Source organism: Vicia villosa, linkage group LG1 (assembly GCF_029867415.1).
Source record: "Vicia villosa cultivar HV-30 ecotype Madison, WI linkage group LG1, Vvil1.0, whole genome shotgun sequence".
Taxonomy (NCBI): domain Eukaryota; kingdom Viridiplantae; phylum Streptophyta; class Magnoliopsida; order Fabales; family Fabaceae; genus Vicia; species Vicia villosa.
In genome coordinates this window covers 185,114,572-185,126,606 of record NC_081180.1, presented here as the reverse complement: position 1 = coordinate 185,126,606, position 12,035 = coordinate 185,114,572, and the positions used below count along the sequence as shown (strand labels likewise).

The 12,035-nt window shown below is 34.1% G+C and overlaps 1 protein-coding gene and 1 non-coding gene across 3 annotated transcripts; one reads left to right on the top strand and one right to left on the bottom strand.

Moving 5' to 3' along the window:
* The first annotated feature begins 265 nt into the window (after positions 1-265).
* On the top strand, positions 266-4,234 carry LOC131644727 (probable sucrose-phosphatase 2). 2 transcript variants are annotated; one of them, XM_058915299.1, is made up of 9 exons: positions 266-332; positions 507-582; positions 692-991; positions 1,558-1,659; positions 1,791-1,985; positions 2,084-2,377; positions 3,126-3,312; positions 3,474-3,517; positions 3,995-4,234. In XM_058915299.1, the coding sequence occupies exons 2-9, from the start codon at positions 523-525 to the stop codon at positions 4,070-4,072; spliced, it is 1,260 nt and encodes a 419-aa protein (XP_058771282.1). In that variant the 5' UTR covers positions 266-332; positions 507-522; the 3' UTR covers positions 4,073-4,234. The 2 variants fall into 2 exon arrangements, with proteins under 2 accessions (XP_058771282.1, XP_058771281.1); XM_058915298.1 differs by lacking the exon at positions 266-332 and having other exon boundaries at positions 346-582.
* A 1,500-nt stretch (positions 4,235-5,734) lies between these two features.
* On the bottom strand, positions 5,735-5,806 carry TRNAC-GCA (transfer RNA cysteine (anticodon GCA)). Its single transcript has one exon. It is a non-coding gene; the product is annotated as a tRNA-Cys (tRNA).
* Positions 5,807-12,035: the final 6,229 nt, after the last annotated feature.

Sequence of the window (12,035 nt, the reverse complement as noted above, 5' to 3'; positions counted from 1 at the left end):
GTTATATATATATATATATATATATATATATATATATATATATATATATATATATATATATAAAATAATTGTTATCTACAAAAACGATCAATTCTACTTAACACCATCATCACTTAAAACAATCGTTATCTATAAAAATAAAATTTCAAATTATTTTTATTCTGTCAATTACTAAATTTGATTTTTTATTTTGTTTCAAATATAAAAAATGTTTTAACTAAAAAACAAAAAACTATTAAAATGGCCAGATGGCGTAAACTCCATCCCTTAATTTATGTGACAGTGAACAACCTGCCCTTACAGACAAGAAGCGGGCAATCGGAACCGATTCGGTTAGTTATTCTTATTCCTTCGCATCTTTTTTCATCATCACTCAATTCTCACCGAAATCAATCTCATAACTCACCACCACCACTTCTTCTTCTTCCATCATCTCTCAATTCTCACCGAAAACAATATCATCACTAACTACCACCTCTTCATCATCACGCAATTTCTAATCGCAGTTAGGGATTGCATATTATGGATCGACTTATGTCTTCCGCGCGCCTCATGATTGTTTCGGATCTCGATCATACAATGGTGTTGTTCTTGTTGTTATTGTTATTGTTATTGTAATTGTTATTGTTGTTCTTAGTGAAATTTGATTTGAATTGTTGATAACTTGATATAGGTTTCTTTCTGATTACAGGTTGATCATCATGACACGGAGAATAGTTCCCTATTGAGGTTCAATGCGCTTTGGGAATCCGCTTATCGCCACGATTCTCTGCTTGTGTTTTCGACTGGAAGGTCACCTACACTCTACAAACAGCTGAGGAAAGAGAAGCCTATGATAACTCCGGATATAACCATCACGTCTGTGGGAACGGAGATTACTTATGGAAAATCGATGGTTCCGGATGATGGATGGGTTCAGTTTTTGAATCAGAAATGGGATAAGAATATAGTCCTTGAGGAAACAAGCAAGTTTCCTGAACTTACTCCTCAGGTATTATATGAGTAGGTGATCAATGTGATTTGATTGTTCATTGTTTTCTATGAAACATGATGCAGACACCAAGACACAACACTCCGACATAAACAATGTCAAAAATACAGGACACCTACATCGCTATATATATGATAGTAGTATTTAGACTTCATTTATTCTAATCAGTATTAATGTCTTTAATTATTCATTGATAGCACTGCTACGATACATGTTTAACCTTTTTAGGTGTGTGCGAGGTTTGTCCAAAAAATGTATAAGATGTGTTAAAATAAAGAAAAAAACAATTTTTTTTGAAATACCTATCTGAATTGTCCGGAATTGTCCAGACACATGTTATATGAGTGTCATACGGGTGTCGGACACCGATTCAGAGTGTCGAAGCAAAGAAAACTATTTTTTAGGGACACTTGTCTGACTTCTCCGACATGTGTCGGACACCACGACATGCCTACTCCTAGAGGTGCTCGTGCTTCATAGATTATTTAATTATTTCACTATTAGTTTAAGGTAGCAATGGCAACTTAGAATGGTTTGATTCATATACCGAATGATTGGTAGTGCAGGCAGAAACAGAACAACGTGCACATAAAGTTAGCTTTTATGTAAAGAAAGAAAATGCTAAGCAAGTGACAGCGGCTCTTTCTAAGGTTTTGGAACAGCGCGGGGTAAGCTATAATGCATTAATATTCACTGTTTTCTTAAGAAATGATTTGCTCAATGATTTCGTGCAAATGATCTGTATATATGTTGGATTTTCCGGCCTAAATATTGTTAACATTGTCTAATTTTTGGCCAGTTGGATGTTAAAATAATATATAGTGGAGGAGTTGATTTAGATATATTAGCAAAAGGTGCTGGCAAAGGTCAAGCTCTTGCTTACTTGCTTGAAAAGTTTGAGAAGGAGGGAAAGCTACCTGCTAATACCCTCGTTTGCGGTGATTCCGGAAATGATGCAGAGCTATTCAGCATTCCAGGAGTTTATGGTGTCATGGTTGGTGGTTTAATTTTTTTATCATCATTTTTTCCTTATAAATTAGTCTAAAATTTAGATTATCTTGCATGATGCATCTGTTTTTGTTCACTGTGAAGGTAAACAATGCCCAAGAGGAATTGCTCCAGTGGCACGCAGAAAATGCAAAAAATAACCCTAAGATTCTGCATGCCTCAGAGCGTTGTGCATCTGGGATTATAGAAGCCATAGGTCATTTTAAATTGGGCCCAAACCTGTCACCAAGAGATGTTTCAGACATTGCACAAGAACATAATGTTGAAAATGCACTTCCGAGTCAGGAAATAGTGAACTTTTGCTTGTTAAGTGAAAAGTGGAGGCGTGCAGAAATTGAGAATTCGGAGCTGATTATTGCCAGTCTAAAGGCAGCCACTGTATGATTGATATCCCTTACTTTTACAGATTACCTATTGTGTTTCTATATGCGTTGTCAAACTGTAGGCAAACTACAGGGTATTTAAATTTTAGTACAAAATACTTTTTACTGAATTCGCTTTTTTTTTGCATTGTTTCTATTTTCAAGTTTCATAGACAACCAAGGTATGTGTTTACAAATAGGAAACCAAAAAGAAAAATCTGATATCAGTTATAATTTTATTTTATCTATCTCTCTAGAAGCACTGAATTTGTGCAATTTTTACATGCACTAATTAAGGCGTTAGGTACATTGTTCACTTTGCTTTGTAAGTTTTTTCTGTTACGGACTCTGCAAGTTGTTGATGAATTATATCTTTTCTTGGCATACCCTTCTCTTTTCTAGAATAGCTTCCATCAACAATTATTCAGTTTTAGCACTAGTATGCATGGCTAATTGGCTATTCTGCATTTTGGTACATATTTTTGACATTCATGCTTAACTGTTCAACCATTACAACAATTTGGAATAGACATTTCAATAGTTGACCTGCACTAAAGTTTATTAAAATTTGCATAAAAGCTAAATATTATGTCATTCCAGCCATAATTATTTAGTTTTCCATCTCATTTTCATGTTTCTTGATCTGAGTGCTTTATCATTCGACTAAATCACTCGGACAGTCGGACACAATCTTTTTTCATTTTCAAGTCTTCATTTAGGAGTCTACTTCTCAAGAAGTGTCTAATTTATTTTTTAATGTGCAGCATCCAACAGGTGTTATTATCCTCCCTTCTGGTGTTGACCATAATATTAGGGAGTATATAAATATTCTCAGAAATGTGTATGGTGACAAACAGGGGAAACAGTTTCGGATATGGGTGGATAATGTATCGGCTACACAGATAAGTCCGGATACATGGATAGTGAAGTGTGATAAATGGGAGTTAGACGGTATGAGTTTCATTTCTTTTTATTGTTTATGTTCATTTCATTTCCTTCTCCTTTATATCTCTCAACAAATCAATCAATTGGATATTTTATCCTCTTGCTATGTCAGAACAGTTTTTGCTGTTCATATCTTGCCTTTACTTACCGAATTTACCAACTTCCAGGTGAAGACCGCCATGCTTGTGTGGTCACTTCCGTGCTAAGAAAGGTTAGTGTAATGAATAAGTATTTTTATGGAGTGAATAGGCCAATGGATGATATTCAAAATTTTAAGCTATCGACAAAAAAGTCCCTGGTTTTTGTGAAGTTGCAAAAACATTTCTGAAATTGAAAAATGTCTGTCAAAATAGTTCTTCTGTGAATTTTTATGGTTAGGGGACTATGACATGGCGCATTAACTTAATATTTAGCACCTTCATGTTGATTCTACATCAATGCCATTATACCAGAGACTAATTTGTCGATAGTTAGTTTTTGCACAATAGCAATTACTGGCAAATTTGTTCCTAGGATAACACAAATATCATCGACAAATTAGTCTCTAGTGAGCTAGAATTGACGTGAGATCAATGTGTTATGTGACATATCTGCACATACCCGGTTAGCTTGTCACGTCATTACCTCTAGTGATAGTAATTAATGCTGTCTTTAGTTTTTGCTAAGAAGAATGAAGTTTTGGTTTCAGGATTCGGAATGGTTCACATTGATCCATGTGCACCAGACGTGGATGGAACAATCTGGCCAAATTAAATGGACAATGTAGACGATTCCCAGGGCTTATCCAAATTCTGTCTTGTGATCCCTTTTGCAATAAATGTACTGAAATCTATAACAAACTGATTTCTGCATTTGAATATTCTAAAGAGTTTCCATCATGTGAATTTTAAATTTACTGTTAATTTTCTGGTTGCGTAGCTTTGTTGTTTGTTGCGTTATTATTTGGTTTCTATTCCCTTTTCCGCCTAATTTCTGTTGAGAATGATTCATCATTTACACATACCTGACCGTAGATGCACTCATATATCTCATATATTTTTGCATTAACATTATAAAAAAGCATTCTATTATCATAAAAATATTCTATTATCATAAAAAAGCATTCTAATCCGACACCACCACCACCACTTTGAGTCTCCTATTAATTTTATCATAAAAAAGCAACTCTTACCCACATAAAACGTTTGACTTACAAAAAAGCAAAAACAAAATGCCTTGTATCTTCAATCATTCCACAACCACTAAATCATTGTTTCTACATCAACTATATCCAGTTTTACATTAGCAAAAACCATTGGTGAAAAAGATCTATGAGTACCAGTTATTGAAATAGAATGGAAAATAATGTCTCAAGAGTTAAGACGTTGCCTCTTTCTGTCCACAGAGCAAGAAACCATCCCACTATCCAAATTCATATTAACGATAGGATGCCACCAATTCTGCAGGCTTCTCAAACTCCATATTAGTAGGATTGAAGGCTAATGCTTCCTCTAGGCTCTCAGCTTCAAAACTTTCTAATAAAACTCGATCCCGTCTTAACTTCATGAATATAACTTCAAGAGTTGAAATTTGATCCTATGTTGACAAAGTAAATAGAAAATGGTTGCATAGCATATTAGCATAGCAACTGACACCTCTTAGAGTTAAACAATAAAACAAATTGGAGGCAAATGATGAGGCTGGTTTGCCTGCACTCAGGAATCCAAGCAGTCTTGCAAATTAGATCAGTTCAATCAAGATCTGGTAACTTGGGTTTTAAGCTCATGAAGTCCAATCTAAAAAGTAAAATCAAAATCATTACGCCACGAGCCTTTTGATCAGTAGCTGATGATTCAGATTGCTTGATTTCAAATATTCCGCAAATACAGTGTTTCACCAAACGATATTATTATCACCATCCGATGGACTAATTGTGTCCACATTTCTAGTAGATGAAGGGGAAGAATTCACATTAGTGGTTTCACACTATACACTTGTAGGCCCAATGGCAATAGCTAGAACAGAGTTGTAAATGTTATATAGTTATGCAGTTTGATCGAAATGTATGTCAACTTAAATTTGTGTTGCTGTAAGATAGAAATGACAGCTAATATACACACTACTTAGCTGGTTCCGTAACTTTTTTCTCTAGACTTAGTCTCTTGCAAACCTTGTAAAGGAGGCACACCCTTTGCAATTTCTAGGTTGATACCATTATTCTTGCCACCAGGAGCATCTCAGAGAAGGTAGAAATTTTGTAGTTTGTACCAAAAACAATGACTGAAGTTTACTCCAATTACAAAGGTAAAGCTGACAAGAGTTAAATCAGAGTCACATTTAGTGTTTAGAAATCAAAATTAGGCGTCACATTTTCATTCAAGGATTAAAACGAGTCATACTCATAAGCGAGAGAGTAGTGGTGTTAAAAACAAGATATTAGACAGAAAAAAGGGCCCAACCGGGTTCGAACCGGTGACCTCTTGATCTGCAGTCAAATGCTCTACCACTGAGCTATGGACCCTTGGTGTTCGCTATCCACTTGTTAATAGTTCTACAAAATTAAAACTTGTATAATTTGCAGAGTTATCATTCTCTCATGCATTCTTTCACATTTTGTGTAATTGTTGATTAATAATATAAGGATTATATCCGTTTCATTGCTTAATTTTTAATCAATATAACTATTACTAGTAGAATTAATCAGGATATAGTATCACGTAATTACATGCTAATTGATGGCTAACAATGCATACAAAAAAAACTCCATCTATTTGAAATTTTTAAAAAATATAGTATGGGAAATTTGTGGTGAGATGTTTAATAGCATAGAATAACATGCACCACTTTAGCAATTAATTTGGTAGTTCATAAAATTAATAACATGAAGAGAGAAGATAACATTATGTTTTTCAATCATAAATTTAATTAGATTATTTTTGTGAAAACTCATTTCACTCATATGAATTTTTAAAAATAGTCTTATAGTGAAGGAAGGGATAACAAAAATATAAGACGAGACTTATAATTATAATTAAATATAAATAAAAGGAGAATACTGAGATACAATTCTAGCTGTAATTTATACTATTTTTTAATAAATGTATAATTTCTTTATACACATATAAATTTTTTATATTTTCACTCCTATATGATATTAAAAGTACTTGTCATATTTTCATAAATTTTCTCCCAAATGAAATAATAAGTTTGTCTATAAATATAAGAGTCGTCTTAAAATTTGAGTCATAATAAAAAGGACAATTTTTTTTTCAAATTAAATGTTTATAAAAATAAATAATATAAATAAATATTATAAAATAAAATTTAATAATACATCTTTAAAAAATTATATATTTTCTATGAGAAACAAAAATAATAGATCAGATCAAAGCTAATGTTTTATAATATTTTTTCATAAAAATTTAATAATAAGTAAATTCATCGTTTAATTGATCTTTAATATTCAATTATAATGTTTATTAACAAATTATTATCAAAAGATTTTACTAAAAAAATAAATTAAATTGGAAAGGTGATTATGAATATAATCACTATATAACTATGTCTAGGGTAGTCCGCATGGCCATAGCAAGGAGTCCAAGAGCGGTTTCTACAAAAGGAGTACATGAAGTAGGCGATCACTCATTCCACCAATGGTAGAGGATTCCACCCACACACGTCAATTACCATTTGCTTAAATCCAACACTCATCAGAGAGAAAGTGCGCAATTTCAAGTATCCAAATCAACTCTCACTCTCACATCTCTCATTATTCTCTTCCTGACTTGGGTGTTAGAGTGCTAACCTTGCAGGTCAAGTCTCTCTCCACCACACCAAAAATTGAATTCAAAATCTCACCTCACCATTTCACCAATCATTTATGGTTCCCGGGAGAAACAATGATGTCGTCTGTGAGAAGCAACTTCTGATTCATACAAATTCCACAAAGAACGATTATTTCTTTGTCGCGAATCTAGATCTCCGATCCTTTCCTCGTAAACAATGATCTCTTCCCGAATAATTTAATATCGAACTCCAAAAGCTATGGTAATCTGGAAGATAACTCGGTCTGCCAAAGCCGCTGTTACGACTGCTGAAGCTAATAGGACTCCTCTATGGATCTATGTGCTAGTCGAAACAACTATATGCAACAGTCATATGTTCACGATGGTTTTGATGATGACAACATGATAATCTCTCGGCAAGTGTACCAATAACGTCAGTAATAATAAAAATATCGTCTCCACGAGGATTGTAATTTAACAAGATAATTCTGCACGAATTTAAGTAATTAAACAGGGGCATTTGTTAGAAAAGTGGTTCTAAATGGAGAAATTAATAGAATGAAATTCAAGATGAGAAAGACGACTAGGTTTTTATTATAGAATCCTCTTATTTTTACCTGTTGATGAATTGTGTATTTACTAAGTCCAATTAAATTATTATCTCACCGCGAATTAACAAAACTACTACAACCAATTTCTTGGTGTGCGGCTCACTAATTTATACAATAATCTCCTTATTCTTTAAACCAATTCAAATTTAAATTAGGCATTCTAAGTGTGTTAATTCATAATCAACAACTTCTAATTACCTATCTTAATTAATTAAAAAGTTGAATAAATTGTCTAAAATAGATAAATAGACTAATTGTTAGAAATCCCTAAATATTTAGATCGATTTGTACGTCCGTAAGCGTCAAAAACATTAAATATAAGAACAATTTAAATAAAATAATAATAATAATAATAATAATAATAATAATAATAATAATAATAATAATAATAATAATACTCAATAAATCTCAAACAACCATATGATCCAACAAAGTAATAATAAGGTTTATCTCAAAAAGATCATATATAAAGAAACTTAGTTACTTATTGATAGATTAAGAAATACCATGGGTTGAGAAGTCTTCATAAGCAAAATCTATGGAAGAATTGCTCTCTAATGACTCAAATGTTCTCCAATTGCCCCTTAAATGTACCTAGTCGTCACTTTCTCTTAAAAATCCAAAACCCTAAAAAAGTAGTAAAAAATACCTTTAAATAAAAAATTATGTGTCAGCCAAACGTGTGCCACCGTGCCATGATAAGTCACTATCGCACCACGATGCAAACTTTATTACATCGTGATGGGATAATGCTATGGATAATGTTAAAAATTGTTAACTTGTGTTGAAAGAACAATCCAGTCACAAATTTTTTTGACATGACAAACCTTTATTTATTTTTTTGGATAATGCTAACTTGTGCTATAAAGACAAATGTTAAGAAACTCAAACGAAAAGTTTGTGTTGAAAAAAGAAATAAAAAATTAATTATCATCTTTTAATAAAATAAAAACACAATTTTCAATAAAACGTTCAAACTTTGAAATGACGTATCTTTTGAACCTTAACTCCTTTCTTTATGCCGTTTGAACCTTAGTGAAGCTCTAATTAATGTCTTTCCTTGGTATATGCTATGAATATCTTTGGAAACTCTTTTGGACTCTTATTCTTGAATTGGATTGTTGTTGACGTTGGATTTTCGGAATTGATTATGTCGTTTAAGCTGATCATGTCGTTTAAGTGGACTATGTTGTTTAAGTCGATTAAGTCGTTTAAGTGTGATGGTGGGTGTGCATCTTTGAGTCACATTCATTGCATTGTTTGAGACGGCCCTTGTGGCAAATGTTTGAGATGACCCTTGTGGCAATTGTTTGAGACAGCCCAATGGAAAACTGTTTGAGATGGGAGTTTACTCCAATGGTACCACATGCATGTGCATTGTTCGAGTTCCATAAGTGAAGTTTTATGTTGAGTTGTAATTGGATGTTTGTGTGTGCATGAAATAAATGTTAACTTGTGTTGACGTGATGGTTGTTTCGTTGATCATATGTGATAATTGACTATGTGTACCCTAATTAAACTTGATATTATTGTTGGTGGTAAGACGTTGAGTGATGTGAATTGTAGTACGTGATATGTGCCGAGAAGTTGTGACCAATGTATGATTATTTCTCTGCTTTGAATGTTATTATACGTTTCTTTATAATGACTGATATCTCACCCCTTCTGTTTGAATGTTACCCCTATGTTGGTAACGTGAAGGTAATGACAAGGAGTAGTCTTGTGCCTTATAGCTCGAGTCGGTGTGTCGATGCTCTGATACATAAGACTCGGGGGGGGGGGGGATGTGAATTACTTGCTTATGTCTTGCTTCTTGTTGTTTATCCTTTGTTGGATTTTGTCATTATGTTATGTTGAGATTTGTTGGATATATTGTGCCATGTTGGCCTTGATGATCATGATTTGTATTGTCGTGATATTTGATTTCTGTTGCGATATGAGTACTTCTTGGATATCAATGATTAATGCATATGATATTGCCCTCATATATGCGTGTTATGTATCTATGTTGATGAGCATGATATGTGAATGTGATTTTAGTTTGTTTAGATGTGACGCCTCGAATTATTTTGTTCGAACTGTTTTAAGATTTTGCACTCTGATTCTCCTGTTAATTGCGGGGTAGATTTGGGGTGTTACAACATCCATCCAGAATTAAAGAATTGAATAATCACCTTTAACACATTGCCTTTGATGATTTCCCAATAGGTCTAGTAGAAAACAGCTCCAAAACCGTCCGGCCCTGGGGCGCTATCTTTGTTCAAGTTAAAAACCGCAACCTTAATTTCCTCCATAGAAGGGAGTAACGTCAAAATGGCATTTGTATTGTCATCCACCAGGGGAGGGATAATATCATCCTGTTAGCTGAAGATTTCGTTTAGGAAGAAACGTCCTTCGAAGGTCTGAAATTCGAAGGAGGTGGTTACTGATGACCATCTTTGAAGATAGGGAATGGCTCCTGATGGCCATGTTTCGAGGATGAAGAATTTTAAGTCATAACGAAGATAGTGAATGCTGAAGCTAGTAGGAGTGTATATCTTCGAGACTTAGACAAATTTTACGAAATATGTTAAGTACTGATGCTTAGCGTGTTTTCGTGGTATTTTAATGTTAAGTTATATTGCCACGCGTCGAAGGAGGATTCAGGCGGGAGGATTTGAAATTCGAAGAAGTTTGCATAACTGTCCAGAGACAGATGGCTTTCCGAGGATTCTCAGGAGAAACGTGGAATTAGATTAGCGTAGGACCGTTAAGGTCGAAATTAGTATAAATAAGGGTCTTAATGTTAGGATTCTGTGTGTTCATTTTGTACAAATCACTCACATATTACTCAAGTATCAAGTGTTAAGAGAAAGAGTTCGCTGAGAAATGTACGTATGACACCACCACCATTTTAATACATGTGTATTTTCCTTTATTTTCAAGTATCTTTCGATATTATTGCATTTCGTTTACTTCTTGCCATTTACATTCCTGCACTATTTATTTTCATGTTATTTATCTTTGAAGTATTTAACATTTCTGCACTTTAAGATTCTTGCACTTTTACAGTTTTTGTCTTATGTTTTTATCTTGACTTACCTTTCGCTGAAGTTATATTTACGTGTATAACCAAGTGATTGCTAACCTTTATTGTTTTGATTGAGTAATTCTTATTTTCAAGGCAAATCATAAACATGGTTCGAATCATCATAAATAACAATCTTTTTGACTATGTCCTAGGGTCAATCTAGTCGATCCTGCGAGTAACCAAATCATATTTATTATAGTTTGGAAGACTAGCGGTTGTTTACTGGAAATCACCGTAAACAAATTGGCACGCCCAATGGGACAGTGTCAAGCAGATTGTTTTTAATCAATTGTTTTATTTTTTCTAGACAATATCAAGACCTTGTATGAACCTTAGGAACGGTAAATTAACAAACAGTGCACAACCGATTCCCAAACGAAGGTACAACAGGAAAATGGTCGTCACGACCAGTGCAGGGGGAGATCAAGATCCCCCACAAGGCTCAGGATCAGGAGCGACAAATTCTACGCATGTTACGACTTCTACTCAAGAAGCGCGGGATACACCGGGTCCAAATGGATCGAGACCCACGGATAGTTCCCAGGCTATACCTGAGAATAATACAGGATCATCAGGGACTATTCCAGTTTCAGTGTCGACTACCGCACCTGCATCCACAAGCGCAAACGAGATACCACTTTTCTCGACAAATGTTGCAAATAACTTATTCAACCCAGGGTCGAACTCTGCGTTCGAATGAAGGCTGTCATACCCTAATTTTTGACCCCCCTGAGATGACATATCTTCAGGATTTTCATCAGGTCAAAGCAAGTACCCAGAGCAGTCACTTCTTCATCTAGCATTTAATCAAGGATGTTCAAAGACAAGAAAACTCAGGCAAAGGATCAATCAATAGAAGGATTGGTCTCTAACACAATCATAGGACTCAAAAGCTTCACTTTTATATTCACCTATGATTGATTAGACACCCAGTCATCTGAGTACAGGTTTACTCAGGTCACCAGACTAGGGTTTTTGAGCCTATCAAGGACTGAAATCAGGGATCACCTTTGGGAAACCCTAAAAAGCTATAAGACATCTATTAAAGACTTCAATCATCTTCAAATGATCCATACAATAAGATCCACTGGACATCACACCTCAATTCAAGATCCACAGTCACCAATTTCATCTGGTCGACAATTAGGGTTTTTAACCTAATTCATCTGGATAGTTGACTTTTAATCAGGGCATGGATCCAAAACTCAAGACATGATTCAAGAACCTCTACTACCTCAATATAACCCATTTACATCACTTATTTGAGGAGAAGATCTTAATTCC

Bases quoted from the DNA above. Each gene is read 5' to 3' on its own strand.
- LOC131644727 (XM_058915299.1), top strand. From the start codon at position 523: ATGGATCGACTTATGTCTTCCGCGCGCCTCATGATTGTTTCGGATCTC. The intron at 583-691 runs GTGTTGTTCTTG...TTCTGATTACAG, and splicing joins CGGATCTCGATCATACAATG to GTTGATCATCATGACACGGA. The intron at 1,986-2,083 runs GTTGGTGGTTTA...TTCACTGTGAAG, and splicing joins CAGGAGTTTATGGTGTCATG to GTAAACAATGCCCAAGAGGA.